Source organism: Heliangelus exortis, chromosome 1 (assembly GCF_036169615.1).
Source record: "Heliangelus exortis chromosome 1, bHelExo1.hap1, whole genome shotgun sequence".
NCBI classification, from domain to species: Eukaryota; Metazoa; Chordata; class Aves; order Apodiformes; family Trochilidae; genus Heliangelus; species Heliangelus exortis.
Genome location: NC_092422.1, coordinates 29,210,180 through 29,227,904, shown reverse-complemented (window position 1 = coordinate 29,227,904; position 17,725 = coordinate 29,210,180). Strand labels below are relative to the sequence as shown.

General features: G+C 39.1%; 2 protein-coding genes across 2 annotated transcripts in view; one reads left to right on the top strand and one right to left on the bottom strand.

Annotated features, from left to right (window-relative positions):
• The window catches only part of GTF2F2 (general transcription factor IIF subunit 2), a 92,274-nt gene that overhangs the window by 25,854 nt on the left and 48,695 nt on the right, over window positions 1-17,725 (top strand). Inside the window, exon 6 of the mRNA XM_071739800.1 lies at window positions 15,549-15,630. Coding sequence (XP_071595901.1) covers window positions 15,549-15,630 — 82 coding nt within the window. The remainder of the gene's footprint in view (window positions 1-15,548; window positions 15,631-17,725) is intronic.
• On the bottom strand, window positions 4,537-5,953 carry KCTD4 (potassium channel tetramerization domain containing 4). The gene has a single exon (XM_071734394.1). It carries the CDS (start codon window positions 5,772-5,774, stop codon window positions 5,001-5,003), a length of 774 nt encoding a protein of 257 aa, XP_071590495.1. The 5' UTR covers window positions 5,775-5,953; the 3' UTR covers window positions 4,537-5,000.

Below are 17,725 nucleotides of genomic sequence, written 5' to 3'. Positions count from 1 at the left end.
ACCACAGTCTCACCACCCTCAGGGTGAAGAATTTCTTCCTAATGTCTAACATAAATCTACTCTCTTCCAGTTTAAAACCATTGCCCCTTCTCCTGTCACTACATGGTCTTGTAAGAAGTCCCTCCCCAGCTTTTCTGCAGGCCCCTTCAGGTACTGGAAGGCTGCTGTAAGGTCTCCCTGGAGCCTTTTCTTCACCAGGCTAAACGACCCCAACTTTCTCAGCCTGTCTACATAGGAAAGGTGCCCCAGTCCTCTGATTGTGGCCCTTCTCCACAGCTCCAAGAGCTCTGTGTTCCTTTTGTGTTGAGGGTTCCCGACCTGGACACAGCACTCCAGGTGGGGTCTCATGAGGGTGAAGAGGGGGCGAATCACCTCTCTCAACCTGCTGGTCGTGCTTCTTCTGATGCAGCACAGGCTGTGGTTGTCTTTCCGAGGTTGCAAGTGCACACTGCTGGCTTACATTGAGCTTCTTATCAACCAACACCCACCAGTCCTTACTCAAGTCTGTTCTCAGTCCATTCTCTGTATTTGTGCTTAGGATTGCCTCGACTCAGATGTAGGACCTTGTACTTGGTTTTGTTGAACTTCATGAGGTTGGCATGGGCCCACCTCTCCAGCCTGTCAGGGTCCCTCTGGGTGGCATCCCTTCCCTCCAGTCTGTCAGCCACACCACACAGCTTGGTGTTGTCGCTTGCTGAGGGTACATTCAGTTCCACTTGTGGTTTTTTCCCTCTGGTTCTTAGATTCCTTCCTAGGCATCCACTTTTTGGCTGCTGTCTTTACTGATTTCTCCTCTTGAGTCAGGCTACTGCTCAACTGTAACCAAGGCCCACAGCCCTCCTGGTGACAGGTAGGGGTATGGAGAAAAACAAAAAATAGTTGTAGGATGTGGGAGGAAGAGAGGATAAGGGGAGGATGTGAGGATCAAAGGATCAGAAATGGGGATTCTGCCTAGAGTTGTGAAGGATAAGAGGGTGGAAACAGTTCACAGTTACCAGGGGACACTGGGCTAGATAGACCTTAGTCTGACATAGTGCAGCCACTCTTACGTTTTATCCCTATGTAGGAAGAAAACAAATAGGTAATAACTATGCCAGTGTACTGATAAAAGAGCCATTGGCTCCAGCAACAGAAATGATGGGCATACAAGTGTGAGAGAAAGGAATAGAATGGGTATTTTGGTCAATTTAGCTCTGTTTCAGGGAACTCATAGGGGCAGGGATATCCTTTTTTCAATGTGTGGAGGTGAGTGCTGCCTTAACCTCCCTTTTTCCCTTCTGAATTGTCAGCTTGGTGGACCTGTTTCTCTCCCAAGAACTGACCTGCATGGGAGCAGGTTAAGTGCCCCTTTAGGGAAGGGGGAAGAAGTTCCATTTTACTTCTACCCAAGCAACTGCAAATCATCAAAGAAATTACAGAAGTTGTTGTTCCTTGCTGCTATTTGTTGGACTGTTCCAATAAGTTCATTGTGATCCAGCCCTTAATGAGAGAAAGATGAGTAGAAATAAAGACTTTGCATGCACACTACATTCCAAGTAATGTTGTTAGAACAACTTCCAGTATTTTTAACTTAAGCACTTGATTTTGCAGCTTTCTCATTGTCATAGTAGTATGAAATATGCAATTTTGAGCCTTAAAGAAAAGACATAAAAGATAACTAATATATAACCCAGTACCTTTTCTGGCATAGCGTAGAGTGGTGGAACACAAACTTCCACCTGAGTGACTGAATGTATGCAAAATACATTTGTTATATTGAATATATTTAAGAAGTCAAAAGGAAACATTATGGAAGTTTTACATGGTCATTTTGTTCATGTACCATACCAAGGCACTTGCCCACCCCAGACTGAAAAATTATTCATGTGTATAACTAGTTTGAAGCATCTTGATTATAGACACTGTGATACACCAGTGTCTTTGTGGATTTGTTTAATGTCTACAGGTAAGAGAATGATTTTGTCACCTCAATCTTCCTTCTTTTTCTGTTATGTGAATCAAGCAGCTGAGTGACTTCAATCAGAGATGGCAAATAAAAATTTCAAACCCTGACACCTGTAGAGTTGAATGAGTGCCCATGAAAATGGGAAAAGACAAGAAGATTGAAGTTAGTATTACAGGAGATGACTTGTATGCCATGGATGTCAGTGCTATTTACACAGAAATAAGAAAAAATGCAGTGAAAAGTGTTTAATGGAATGAACCATTGAGCTTTAAATGAAATAATCATAATAATAATTTTAAAAAAAAATTATTTTGACTAGTGATTAGTACATTTTTCACTTTAAAAAGCATTTCTTTTTGTATGGCTTAAGAGGGAAGTAGGTACTCTGAATCAAAGGCCTGAAAAATTAAAACTTTCCAGTAAATCTTTTAACTATAGCTGTAAACTATTATCAGAAGGTATTTCTGATGATCTGAATTTTTTTTGTGATTGCCAGCTTGTAAGTAGCCTATATTCCAAAAGTATTTTCAATAACAAAAGTGTAACCATCAAATTCTTTACTACTTTTTCCTGAGTGAAGTCATGCATAACAAAAAACTGTTACTGCTTTCTGATACTGGAAGTGCTGTTTTCTTGGTATTGAGCATCCTAAGAGCCTAACTAAAAGGCAAGCAACCACAGTCTGGATTAGTTAACATATACTAATGGTTTGAAATTAAAACTGATTTTTGCTCTTTTTTTTCTTTTCAACTGCCATGCCATTTTACATCTCAATCAAAGGTTAATAACCAAAAGTGTTTAAGTGGATGATTTGACATCCTAGGAGCAACAGCCTCCTCCAGACTTTGTGGTTCTGCAGGCTGTGTATTTGACAGCACTGAGAGCACACTTTAAAACTTGTAGATTAGTTAGGGAGCTTTGTTAGATTGTCTTGTCACTTTTCAGTGCTCATGTAGAACATTGTTAACACAAAGGGCTTGTCAAAGAATTGTTGTGTGTGATGGTGTTTCTAGTTCTTGTCGTAGAAGATCAGGATTTTTTATTTCTTTTAGGGTAGTTTTCACATTTACTTTCCACAGATTTCCTATGGATTCTTGTGCATGCAAGATTAGTGGATAATGATTTTTTTTTTATTATATCATCATGAAATTAACTTGAGGGGGGGAAGGAGGGAAGATGACACACAGTGATGGAGTGCTAGCTGGGATGGCTTAGGAGCATAAAAGAATTATGTAAGGAATTGTATTTTACTATATAACTTTTATTTGTAGATAGTCAATGCATTTGGACAAACTTGGAGAAATATTGGGGTTCCAGAACAGTTCTTCAACTTGTATGCCTGAAATGTAGAATAATCTGATTGTTCAGTTTGAAAGAGTTCCACTTTGAACCACATCTTTTAAAACCTGTAAGTCTGTAACATGGGGACCGAATAGGAAAGTTAATTGTTTCTGGACAGTGGGTTTATTCTGATTAAGTATTCTGGAGAAGTTGGATTCCCCTATTTGATAATGTCTTCTTGAAATATGTTTCAGTCTCTGCTGCCTGGTCTGGAGATGCAGATTCGCTCTTTTTGAGGGAATTTGACTCAGTTAACAGTATCCATTGAATGTTACAAGTGAAAGAGAGTTGAGGGATAAGTGGATGTTGCATTTGCATTCCCTGTACTACTAATGATGGATTTTTATCCTCTAAAATCCAAAAGAAAAAGGTTGTATTAGCTGTACTTTGCTGTGACTTATACTATGGATTGTACTGCATTTTGTTGATACTCTTAATATTTTTTTCTATACAAAATTGATGTTTTGGGAAGTTGAGAAACTACCTTGTTCTTTTTTCATTCTTTAATAGCATTTTAATTGAATTTTGGGTTTGTTTGAGCTGTGAGTAATGGTTAGATTCAGTGATGGGCAAAGCTTAAACTTGGAGGTAGTCCACCTTCTTTTTGCCTTTTGTGATGATTTTTCAGTTTGTTTTTGCAGAATAATTGATTTGTAATGCTTATGGTTAAGTTAGTTACAGTTGTTCCATAGAAGCTATTAAAAATTTGTTTAAATTATAAATGAAAAGATTTGATAAATAGTGAAGCTGAGGAGAAAGAAGGCATTTATTCTGCTACTGAGACTGATGCATCTTAAATGCCAGCAGGTGGTCTATTGAAAACTAATAGTACAAGTTGCTTTTAGTAAGCCATGGTGCAAAGCAAGGGCTCTGGTAATTGCCTTTCCTTACCAGCACAAATGAGTAGGAAGAAATAGTGTCCTTAGCTTCCTAGGATGTCATTAGTGAAAACCTGTTACGTGAAACTTTGTCCTATGTTATTATTAGCCATTTGCTATGTATCTATAATTAGAAAATTTAACATTCTGTGGAGATACCACTCATTCCCAATAATAAAATTTATCCCCCTAGCATTATTTTGTTATTTTAAGTGTTTCTTTTAATTGTTATTAATGTAGGAGCACAGCTATAAATTCGGTTTTAAGTGAGCTGAGAAATCATTTCACTTTAAAATCAAGCTGATTAATTTAACCCCCCCTTGCAATTATGTTTTTTGCAAATTCAGTACGATAGATTAGCATGAACAGTAATGAACATTCAAAATCATTTATTCCAGTTAAAATCCATTCTGAATTTGTTGTAAGCAAAACATTTTAAACCTCCTTATTATATGAAAATACTCTCACTGCTGTTCAGCAGAGCAGTCAGTGTATGTGTGTTAGTCATACAAGAACACAAAAAATCCAGCTAAGACTCTCTGGTTGAAAGACAGCATCGAGAAAACACGGATTACAAACAACATAAAGCATTCAATCTGTATTTACAATGTTTAGCCGATAATTTTTTTTATTAAATTCAGGCATAAATTTTTCATTCAGCTGAAGTAAGCCAGAGATGGATGTCATTATGAGATTTACATACCATTAGCTCACATCAATTGATCAGCAGCCGAGCTCTGTGGTACAAGGCTAGTTAGATACATTATCTGTAATGCCAGGAGGCTGCAGGTCAAGGAGGTTTGCTGGCTGCATGCTGGTTTCCTTTGCCTTTTTGATTATTTGATAAAATGAAGTGCATCACTGTGAACAATTGACCCTTTTGAACAATCCAGACTGGTCAGCAGTCTAAATCCACATTTTAAAGCCATCATGATAGCCTCAAACTTAAGAGTTTCCAGGGTGCAGACGAAGGTGTTGTCCTCCTTCAGTACGAGCCGTGTACCATTTTCAGACTTTATGAAGTACTTGAATTGAATAATATTTGAAGAGACCGAAAACTCCTCTGGAAATCCATCCAGCCTGCTTTTGGACACGAGTACTATTCTGGATTTTATTTTTGCAATGAAATCAGGAGCATTGCAAAAGATTCTAAGTCCTTGTGAACGGTCGTGGCTGTCAGTAATTTCCAGGAAAGTAGTCTCTCGAGATGCTAGCTGCTCCTTCTCCCACCTTGATTTCACTGCATCCGAGAGTACCTTAAGCTGGAAAAAATCTGCTTCTTGTGCCAAAAGTTGGTTTTCTCGAAACCCTTCTGGTAGAAGAAGTTCTCCATTTCGTAGGAAGTTGAGAATGTGTCTGAAAAGGAGTCCATCTCTGTCTATGAAGTAATGACCATCTGCATCAAATGGGCACATTATTTTTCCATTTATGATTCCTTCCAGAAAAGAATCTGGATACTTGGTTAGTGTCTGTTTTTGTGTGATATATAGGTAGCCACCAACGTTCAGGGTAATCAGAGATGTTTTATAGTCCTTGTCTTGCTCACAGCCTTCGGAGTTGCTGTGTTTTTCATCGCATTCCTTTTCTCTTCTGTTTGTTTTTCTCTCCATTATCCAAGCTAGGACAAAAAGGCAGCTATCTTGCTTTGTTCTTGTCAGCCTGCAAAGAGATTTAAAATTTTTTTTTTAGAAAAAGAAGCACCTTTATTCAGCTCCGGCACGATGTTGGAATGGAAATGCTGAGAGCATTACTCTGACTGTCAGCTCGGGTTTGCAGTAGGTGGCGTGTGAGCTGTGTATGCAGGGAGATATCAGGAATATGACTGTAAAGGAGAATTTGCATTTAACTGTGTAAGGGAAGAAGGGCATAAAACTGTTTGTCTCTCTCTTTAAGTCTTTCACAAGTTTGTGTAGTTTTGGGGGTTAGTCACAGAAATAAATACTGCTAGTCTAAATAACGCCTTATTTTTAAAACTTGAAGTTATATTTGAGTTATCAGCTGGCCAAATCATGCTTAGTTCTTATGGGGCTAAACAGGTAGCTTCATTTATGTTTCAAGGATTTAAGTTTTCAGAAAGGGGCTTTTCACATTTTATTTTATTTTTTTTTTGGTACTGATTACAGTACTTAATGCATTCATCAGCACGATACTGAAAGGAAAGGTGTTCCTGCCTGTAAAAGAGGAGTGTTGTCTATTGAATGTGTGCACATATGTATTCCTTGTTTATAGGGCATGGATGCAGTGGTAAGATGCTTCCACAGAAGGTACTCTGAAAGGGATACTGAAGCCTGTTACAAGTTTGGGGTGAAAGCTTCCCTTTGCAGTCGATGCGAATTTCTGTACCAGCACAAGAACTGCAGCCTGCTTAGGTTTTGCTTTTTGCCTTTCTCTGTGCCATAAATAAAAGCTGTTTTAAAGAGGGGACTTTAGCCTTTATGCCAGTGATTTTTTTTTAAGTCACCAAGGCTGTCTGGCATCAGTTTGTTCAGCAGAACAAAGGGTTAGCATGCCTACAGATAGCTTGGAGCATCACTTAACATTATAGCTTAGCAACACTTGGGTACGGGGAGGGGGCAAGCACAGGCAGAGCACGCTTGAATCAAATGGCTGTCTTCTGGCCATGAATCTGTGTTTTGAGGCTTGTTCTCCCTTGCCTCGTGGAAAAAAGATTTCCCCTTTAAACATCTGCAGCTTGAAGCAGGAAAGGGAGAGCTCTCCACATATCTGTGTGGCTTCCCTTGGGGAGTGAGCCGCGGGATGCATTCCCCAGCATGGGCGGGAGGCAGCGCTTACCTTGGGCTGGACCTGGAGAGGAGGTCCCATCTTTTTCAAGATGTATTTTTTCACTTTACAGGTAGATGTCTCTTCATTAGCAGTGATAAGTCAGGTTATTCTTCTGCAAATTCTTCTGTTCTATTTCTAAATATTTTATTTTTACTGCTACCACTGTCTCTAGGGTTGTTTATTGATAGACTCATCACTATAATATTTTATTAAATTAATCTAGTAGAATTAAATGCTTTCTTTTTACTCACTGTTTTCCTTGTCGGGGTATCTCTAGCACTGATATGCTAATTTTTTTCTACTGATGTATGTGATATGTTAAGCAGATATTATTCATTAGGTTTGCTTTACCAGGAATTAGTCATGGTTTTACTTTTAACTCTTTGATGCCGTTGACATGTTTACCATAACTTCAGTAGAGGAGATTTCAACTGGTTTCTAATTCTATAAACATTTGGACTTTTTCAAAATTAGCTCCTTTCACAATTACTGAGTGAACAACTGAGAGAGTGAATCAGCCAATTGCTTTTGAGAATGATTTTTTAAAAATTTTTTTTCAACATTACCAGAGACTTCCATTCACATTTATTGTCAAGTGATTGAAAATTCAGTTAATGTGCTTATATCATGCAAAACTACATTGTTGAACCCTACATTGTTAAACCCTACAAGAATGATTTCTGTGGTGTCTTCATCTTACACAGCGATTGAAATACTTTGAACCAGCAATGTCCTGGCACAAATAAGTAGGGATTTTCAAGAAGAGCTGGGATTTATAAAGGATATGAAGTTTTTCATGGCCAGCTACACTGTTTGTATTTTAAGAGATGGTAGTTACAGTATCTGCTCAGCTTTTTGTGTTCATCATCTTCTGAACATTCTAACAGTTGTGGCTGAAATTTTCCACTTGTGTGAATGAGTAAATATTCTTTGAAACATCATGCAAAAGCAGTTTAGTGGTTTGTAGGATAAAATATTCAAAATCAATTTGATGTAGAAAATATACTCAGTGGAGATCATGAATATTTACATTTAAACCTTTGAGACTTGAAAAATGTAGAGGTGCTGTGAAATTTTCATCTCCACAAACCCATGTAACTTTACTTTGCTGCAGCTGACAGTCATCTGTTGCACAAGTTGAAGGCTGGCATATCTCTGAAAATTTTCCACTTTCTGTTGCCAAAGACAACTTTTCCAAAGAGCCCTCATTCTTCGTGTGCACTTGGTGGTATTGCAGTGCATGTAGTTCTAGTGAGGCAGGGAATATTTCAGTGGTTTCATATGGCTCGGTGTTTTCTGAAGGTGTCACTTGAAGAACTGGATTTCATTTTTTCTGTCTCTTTGTCCATCCTCTGGAAGATCATCTGAAAGTTAATTTTGGTGAATGCATGCAAGTATTTCTTGCAGTTGAGTCTGGAGGCTTAGACAGCTCTTGTGTTCTGAGAGTCTTTGTGTTCTGTGCCAGGTGAACAGTAGAATCATAGAATCACAGAATTGGCTGGGTTGGAAGGGACCTCAGAGATCATCAAGTCCAACCCTTGATCCACTACCACTGCAGTTACCAGCCCATGGCACTGAGTGCCACATCCAGTCTCTTTTTAAATATCTCCAGGGATGGAGAATCCACCACTTCCCTGGGCAGCCCATTTCAATGTCTGATCACCCTCTCAGTAAAGAAATTCTTTCTAATGTCCAACCTAAACCTCCCCCGGCACAACTTGAGACCGTGCCCTCTTGTCTTGCTGAGAGTTGCCTGGGAAAAGAGACCAACCCCCCCCTGGCTACCCCCTCATTTCAGGGAGTTGTAGAGAGTGATGAGGTCTCCCCTGAGCCTCCTCTTCTCCAGGCTGAACAGCCCCAGCTCCCTCAGCCTCTCCTCATAGGATCTGTGCTGGAGTCCCTTCACCAGCCTGGTTGCCCTCCTTTGGACCTGCTCCAGGACCTCAATCTCCTTCCTGAACTGAGGGGCCCAGAACTGGACACAGGACTCCAGGTGTGGCCTCACCAGGGCTGAGTACAGGGGCAGAATCCCTTCCCTGGACCTGCTGGCCACGCTGTTCCTGGTAGCTGGGATGTGTCCTGGTTCTTCCTTCCCACTTGGATTGAGACAAAGCAACTTGTGTGCTCTGCCATGCCATCAGTGATCTGCCCCTGGCTGTGCCCTGTGCACCTGTACTCTACAGGTGTACACTTGCTTGCTGACAAATTGTTAGTGTCACCTTTTTGCTGGGATTAGCCATTCAGGGGAGGAATACTGCTTGAATCCAGCAATGGCAAGGGTTTTGTTTTGGTTGCAGTTAAGTCAGAAAATACACTAAACACACTCTTGCACACATTTAAGAGAGTGGCTGTAGCAGTAGTACTCCATTTCTAAGTTATTCATCCTTTGGGCTGTGCCAGGAAGGCAATCTGTGGAGTTTTTAGTTTTCTTCTCAGACAGAAAAACTGTCCTGGAGCCAGTGAAAATGCAGTGCTGCTGTCCATCAGCTACATAGCAAAACAAATCCAAGGATGAGCATGTATCTGCCCCTCATGCTGTCCTGCTTGTTTCCTTTTGGAAAATAACCTAAATTTCTCCTCAACTTCCATTATTCTCCTGGAACTCCGGGTCTGGAAGCTTGAGTATGCTGTGGAGCTGAGGATTCAGAACTGCTGGTGCTTTACCTAGGGTTCAGACAGCATCATTGTCACTGAGAATCTGCTGTCAGTGAAAATCACCTGAAAACAGCTACTTTATTGGAGTACAAAAGGATATGAGGAGAAATCTCAGCTATAAGAGGTAGAGAGTTTTTGAAGTGTATCTGGAAGCCCTGCTAATGAAATCTGTTTGGGCTGTTGAGGCAATTTGCTAGTCATTTAATGTCATAACACAGAAAATTGGACAGGTTGTTGGACAATTAAACCATTCAATAGTTACCATCTCATGATTTTAGTAGCACAGACATTCTTATTCCAGCAACAGCTCCAGGATGTTGATTAATAGCTACTGAAGACAAGTTCTATGCACTGACTGAAATTGCAGATTTTTCAAATCATCAAGTCTGGACAATTTGCATTCAAGAGTTTTTAAAGGGCTATCAAAGAAACTTATCAACAGTTGCTGTTGGTATTTTTAATAAGTTTTGAGCACTGCTGTTCTGCAAGGCTGAAAAAGCAAGTGCTCTTCCAGATTTGAAAGGTGAAGTGGATGCCACAATTGTTAAAGAACAAAAAGGGAGGTCGTATAAAAAACAATAAAATATCTGACTTGGAATTCAGTCAGTTACAAATTGAGAGAGTAATGTAATACTAACCAGTGTGGGTGGAGAGTAAAATGGAGTGTGCTATTTTTTTTCCTTTATTTTATTACAAATTGTTCAGCAAAGGAGGTAATGCTTTCTTTTTTCTGTTAAGGCAGTATGTACCGTTTGTTAGTTTGAGTTAGAATATAAACTGTGTTTGTATTCCTCTCATTTAACTATAAAAAACTTATTTTCTGGGTTTCAGACTCACAAATGTCAAGCAGAGAATTATCATTAAAACGTTGCTGTGACTTGGCTCTTGGTCCTATTTTTGGTCAGCGATCAAGAAGGAGATAGCTACTCAGGAAGTCTGGGGATTACACAGACTGCCAGTGTAATCACTAATGAGATATATTGCTGATGCAGAACCATTTGGATAGGTGGTTAGGATAACATTTTAATAAGCTGAGTTATAAAGTTGATACATCTAGGAATATACTGTAGTATACACTGCAGTGTGCATGTTTGCAGGGGGTTAGGATATAATGCATCACCAACAAGTGAACACAAGGTCATAGTTCTGGAAAGCAAAGGTACTCTGGATGCTTAAATAAGGGACTGCCAAGTGAAGAGTGAGCAATCTTGTTTTCTAGCTGCAAAGCTCTAGAGGAGGGGTGATAAGAGGAAGGGCCCTAGCACTGAGACTGCCCTTGGAGTGGAAAAGAGGTACCACAAATTGCCTCTGGTCTGGAAGAAGGGGCTGCTCCTTGCTGTGCCATCACTTGAGAAGCTACACAGTGGTACAAGTGGGAACTACCAGGGCTTCCAGCTGGGAAGCAACAGCCCAGATAGTACCTGCTGAGGAGCTGGAAGCACACTTGCCCATAGCCTGTCTTTAATGTTCACTCTTCCAGTTTTTCCTGCTGCCTCGAAACCGTGCAGGTCTTCAGCTTTATTTTCCTGGCACTTCTCACAAAGAGCAGGAGCTGGTGAACTCTAGATCCTGTGCCACGTGGTGTCAAGTCTGGCTGTGAGGCCCACTGCTCAGGAGAGAAATTAATGAACTGAATTTCTTCAGGCCAGTAAGAATGATTAAGTAGCTGAAAAAATAGGCCTAATGGAAGATTTGAGAAAACATGATTTATTTTTGTTAGACTTGATGAAAGTGGAGAGTACATAAGGGCTTGGATGGACAGAATGCACTCATAACAGTGAATTCAGCTTAGTAGTCAATGGTCTTAAAAGAACCAGTGGCTGAAAATTGTAGCTGGGTGCAGTCAGAATAGAAAATTAACACATTAAAATCTCCAAAGCAGTCCATCTCTTCCTCATAAAAAAAACCCCAAAACAAAAGAAATAACAAAACAACCCAACCTAAACCCAAACAAACAACCAACCCCTATCAGACCATCTTCTGCACAATTCCAGTAAATTTCCCCAGTGCCTGTTTATGAAGGTTGCCTTAAGCATTTTGACCATGTTCTGTTAATTTGATGGTGATTGTCAGCAGGATTTGAAGCTGGAACTGGCACAGCCCCAGCAAAGCTCTCTGTCATCTCACTGAAGGAGTCAGCTGTTGAAAAATTCCTTTATTAATTGTACCAGGGAATCCAGGCAGGGAGGTTGGGGTGAGCATGCATTTGGCAGCTACTAATGAAGCCATGGGTTGTGTTAGAGCAGCCTGTCTGGAGCTGCAGTCACAGTGTACTTGTACCTGCCACCCCACATAAGGCAACTGAGAATATAAGATGCTTGGGGAGATGCCTGCTTTCCTTTCTGCTGGTCTTAGCTAGTCCTCTAGACCTATTAATTGGGGAAATTAATCTTGTGCTATCTGCTTTATTTTGAAGTAGATGTTTTTAATGAGGAATCACCACTTTCATGCCTTATTCATCAGTTGTTTTCTAGGCTGATGTGACTGTGGAAATATCAAGGCAGATGTGCAGCACTTTGGATATCTTTTTAGAACAGCTCTGATCCTGCAACAAGTGAAAATGGACTTGAGTCTGGGCTTGAATTTGGTGAATGAAGGCTAATTAGACTGCAAAGGGTATAAAACCTGTGTTCCCCCCCAGCAGTCTTGAGTCCAGGGGTTTGCATTCATTTTTCTTTGCAGATGTATTGTGCTAGACTATTTAACTTGTGTTAAAAATGGATTCTGCTAGACTGTGGATGTGCTAAAAATCCCCAAGAGGGTCCAGGGAAAGTGGGACGTAAACCTTGATTTTTGGGCAATGGATGAGCTTTGACAGCAGGCTGGCTTAGCTACAAAGCAGTGTTCTTGGAGACTGGACAGCCTTGTGCCATGAAGCAAGGGGAGCATTAAAAGCCAAATCTGGATCAGCATTAGTGAAAGGGTATTGGGCAAGACATCAAAGGTATGAAATCTTGTTGAGGATAAAGATGTTTAATTGGCAGGTTCATTTCCTAAATAGCTGGTGTCAGGGAGCTACCTGGTTTACTGATTCTTAAAATTTAAAAATAATTTGAAAATTACGTGCAAGGTGCTGAGAGGTTGATAGCAGCATGTTGGTATGCAGGTAGCTGGGCTTCATGGCTCAGATGGACATAGGTTGGATAACTTTGAATACCATAAAAACTAATAGAAAAATTGTCATGGAGTTCAAGTGGTAGAAAAGACCAGAAATATAATGAGTGAACGTGGCTTTATGTAAAGTTTTTTTTTCTGGTCAGACAAGCCTAATTTTGTTTATTTGGGAGACTGAGTTAGAGAAAGTACCAGCATGTTTGCAGCCTGCTTAGCATTTCATATTACACAAATTTAGAATCTTGTGGCATTCTGATTTGTGTCTTAAGAAACCCCCAAAAAGCAAGCACGGAACAAGATTAAAAACTGCCTGACAGTCATCAGAAAGTAATTATCAGTAGGAAGCCTCTAGGGTGTAGTTTGAAGGGCTTTCTCCAGGTTTAGCAAGAGGGACAGTAGTAAGTGAGAATTGGTGCTTATAAAATGTATCAGGATTGGCAGAAATGCTGGCCAGGCTGTCAGTAACTATGACAGGACTGTTACTCTGTGGCTGAAATCACTTAATTCACACAATCTCTTTAAAGACTGCATTTTAACCAAGCTAAAGAGTAGTATACACCTAGGAACAGGGAATGCAGAGTACATAGGAAAAATGTGAGGCTCAGAAAAGAGTCAGAATAGATATGTATTTAGTGATACAATAGCCAGTCAGCTCCATCAACCCCCAGGGCCTGAATTTTAAAGTCAAATTGATCTTAACCTGGTTTGAGCATGAAGAACAGCCATGGGACACAGCCACACATCCCCCTCTCCCCCTCAAAAAAACCCCCCCAAACCCCAAAACACAAACAAAAAAAAAAACCCCACCCAAAAACCCCAAACAACCAACCCTAAAAACCAAACCAAAACTCAAAAGCACAATAAACCCACCAGAACAGAGTAGGTCACTGAATCCTAAAAGAAATGTTACCAATTGCCTTCTGAAAATCTTCCTCTCCCCCCTCTCAAATGAACTGAGAGATTCTACTGAATAATCTTGAGATGGCTGTAGTGAAGTGAGAGAAATTCTAAGTCCTGCATCTGTAATTTTATTTCCATGTATGCTTTTGTATTGCATGCAGTAGTATTATGTCTATTTACTGGTCTCCATGTTCATAAAACATAATTGCAAGATTAGTCAATGTGCAACTAAGAGACCCAAACCTGATTCAAATTTGGTATAACTGCCTTGTGGTGAGATGATGCATAAGCTTGAATTACTTCATTTATTGAAAAGATGATTGAGAAGTGACTTGATTAAGAATGATTAAGATAGGTCTAAGTACATTCAAAGGGAGAAAACACCAGGTACTAAAAGGCTCTTTAGGATAGTATAGAAAGTTATAAGAAGCACCAACTACTAGAAGCTGAAGGCAAACTCATATTAGAAAGTAAGTAGCAATATTAGTAGCACCTTAGCTATAAATAAATTACTGTCTTCCATATAGAAGGAGGATAAAATTAATCTGTCTGTGATACACAGGAGGTCAGGCAAATTTGCCATGTTTTCTCAACCATAAATTGCAGGAATTTGTAAAACCACAGGTATTTTCATACAGATTTTCTTTGTTTCATTCAAAACTTCCTGAAAATGTACAGCATTCTTGTTCCCTTCAAGGATTTAGTTTGAATCAAGCCAAGAAATTTTAGGTTGAATAATTTAAAAATACCTGGTTTTCAAAGCAGTCACTCTCAGTGTTATTCAGAACAAGCAGACTTGGATTCCAGGTGTAACAATATTTCGGTCTATAAAGCAATGTGAAGGTTAGGGACACCTCAGTGTGTCTTGTGTTCCTTGGCATCAATTCTTCTAAGGACTTTTCTTTGCCAAGTTGCCAGGGGAAGGTGGTGGTGAGAGTGTAGCACCCTACACCAAGAGCAACCAGACTCTCTTGGAAGAGCATCTTAAAAAGTGAGAGCTAATCAAGCCAATTGAAGGTCATCCTTCCTTGTTATGCAAGGATGTTCCAGACGTGTTTGGTTTACACATATTGCACTGGCTGTGCCCAAAAGAGATGGGGAAGTTGTCACACACACACATCCCCCACACCCTATGTGCTAGAAAATCTTAGAGAAGCAGGTGTTTGCCCACCATCACTTCTCTGTTCTTCCTGCATAAAGTTGCTTCTCGTTTTTAGGCTTTTCCACCTTTTATGGAGTGGGCTGCACTGCACTGCTGTGTTAGTCATTGTTGCTTGAGGCAAAAAGATGTTCATGTTGGATTACAAAGTGGCTGTGTTACAGAATGTAGGGAGCACCATTAACTAAACTTTTGTATGTGATATCCTGAATTACTAACTGTAAGGTTTTATTTCTTTTCCCCAAATGCTAGCATGTGTAGCATTATTACTTTATTGCATTATGTTCCTTTAGTGAACATTTTTTAAAAATTTGTAATAATAGATTAGTCCTTTGCTGAAGATAGAAATAAATCAGCTCTTATTTTATCTTGCAATAATTTTTGACACTTTGCTGATTGAGTTTTCTTTGCAGATTATTTTTTTCATGGTCTCTGACCACATTCAATGCACATGTTCCTAGATAAGCTGAGTGCAACTATCTAAAGGAAGGAGGACCATGCAGTTATCATCTCTTATTTAAAATTTTGTCTTTGTGATTGATTCTTAAACATCTGATGGCAAAATAAGGAAGTCTAAGGAATACCAGCTGTGGGAGCATGTTTTTCCTAATTATTATGTGGCGTTTAAGTAGCTGAGAATTTAGCACTTAATTTGAGATTTGATAGCTTGTAGTTACGTTATATTCATTAAATGTTTAAAATAATTCAAATGTTGACTGTGTTGGCAAATCTTACTTTAATGTCCAATTTTGCTTTGTTTTTCTCCTTCTAGATAAACTTGCCTTGGAAGGAATAGTGGTGCAACGTGCTGAATGCAGGCCTGCAGCTAGTGAAAATTACATGAAACTGAAAAGGTAGGAGTGCTTAATTACAAAAGGATGTGTGATATCTGACTTCTAATAGTTTTTATTATTGCTTTACCAGGTATGGATGACTTCAGTACTATGGTCTTTAAAAGGATTTATACAGAATTGGAACTGTTCTTATTTTTGGGGTGGATTTGCTTACTGTAGGGGAGGGATGAAGACTGGTGTGGGGCTTGTATCTGCCTCTGTTATTGTCTGGGGAGATGATGTAGACTTCTGCATTCCATCATGTCCAGAACTCTTACTAGATCTGCTGTGACTCTTCACACCTGAACATATGAATGTATGGCTACATTCAAATGTGATTAAAGCTCAGTTTCCTGAGGACTTAAAAATTTGCATTGGTCTAATTAGGAAAAGCTTTTTGCATATGTGTTTCTGTGTGGATCATCCAGATTTAATTCCACTTAACAATGTGCCATGTTAGAGCACCTCTGAAAAGATACTTAAAATACCCCAAATAGGAAAAGGTTCAGGGAGGAATGCTAGTCATAAATTGGCATGCTTGCTAGAAAATGACTGAAAATGTCAGAAGTAGCATGGAAAAGAGAAGACAAAAATATAACAAAATAATTTAGTGACTTCTGACAATTTAATCCAATGCAACTAGAATTTACCATCTGATTCATATATCATATGGATAATTAACTTAATGATGTTCTATAGTAATCAGATTTTTTGTGCATTATATGAAATACATACTTATATATATTAATCATGTGGGGTTTAATTAAATCACTTTTTTATATTGTGAGTTTGTTATGAGAAATGCAAAGCAGGATATTTCAGGTACAGAATTGTCTTGTGACTAGTTTTAGAGTCATCAAAAGTACAGAAAGGGCAAAGTGATGTTTTTTTCCAATTCCTTGTTTATTTTTTCTGTATTATATACTACATTTACAGTATCCTATGTTTTATTAACCTCCTCTCATCTGAACTGCACCAGTATTTCCTTGTTGTGTTCACTGAGATCTGAGGCTTTATGTCCTAGCTGTTAGCAAATCTGTACCATAAGTTTGTTTCTGTACAGGGAACTGCTTCATTTCAGCCTGTTCTGAGATTCCTGTAATGATTTTTGTCATCAGTATGAGATGGAGTTGAAGGAAATGTGATGTTACCAGAAAAGAGCTCATTTCAATCTGCCAGTTTTAAGTCCCAGAAGTGTAGTCTGTGGGATATATTTGCTTCATAATTGTTTTAATCACAGATTGCCTGATCTAAGTGGTTTTTTAACATTTTGTACACAGTCTTCTATGAGTTGATCAGATAAGCTGCTTCTGGCAAGCCCACAGCAGGAGACCAAAAAGAAACTGATGTCTTTCATGACATACTACCCAAACTTTGAATTTTTCAGCATTCTTTCTGTCATGCATGCGTGCATTTAGTCTCTCCTGCTCTTTGATTTTGTCATGTTCAAGTCCTTTAGGAGCAACAGAAATACAGACACAAAGACAGGTTTTGTGTTTGAAAGCACTGGCAGCTGAAAACTCATGGTATCCTTTTTTCTTCCCTGTAGAAAAAATGTCAAGCTGTGTATGCCTAGTTTCTAACTTCCCATGTTGCTAAAGACTTTTTGCTTTTAACCAAAAATTTTATTAGAAAATATCTGGTGGGAAATCAGCATGAGATTTTGTAGACCTAGCAATCACAGCCTCAGAAGAAATTGGCTTATGTCTAAATACCATCTCTGGTAATCGAGTAGTAGGATCTAACTTTTCACTCTCTTTACTCTTCTACCCTCAGAATTCTGCAGTCTGTATTTATTTGTGCTTTTCAAAAGTGATAACACAGAAGATGAAATGCATAAGTTGCAGAACTGTTCTATTAAGGCCTTTTAATTCACTTTTCTGTTTACTGTTATGCTTTACATGAGAGAGACTCTCCAAACGTGGACTTGATAATATTGATAAAACAGCAAGTCTGTTGTGTAGGCTTTAAGTGTTACAATAGTAAATTGAGTTGGGAAGGAAATAAAATTAAAAGGTAAATGCAGTTGCTTCAAACTTTGAAAATCTAGAAAATTAAGTTAAGCTGCACAGTCGAATAATGGTGATCATTTGTTTTCTGAGAGCTGGCAGTGACC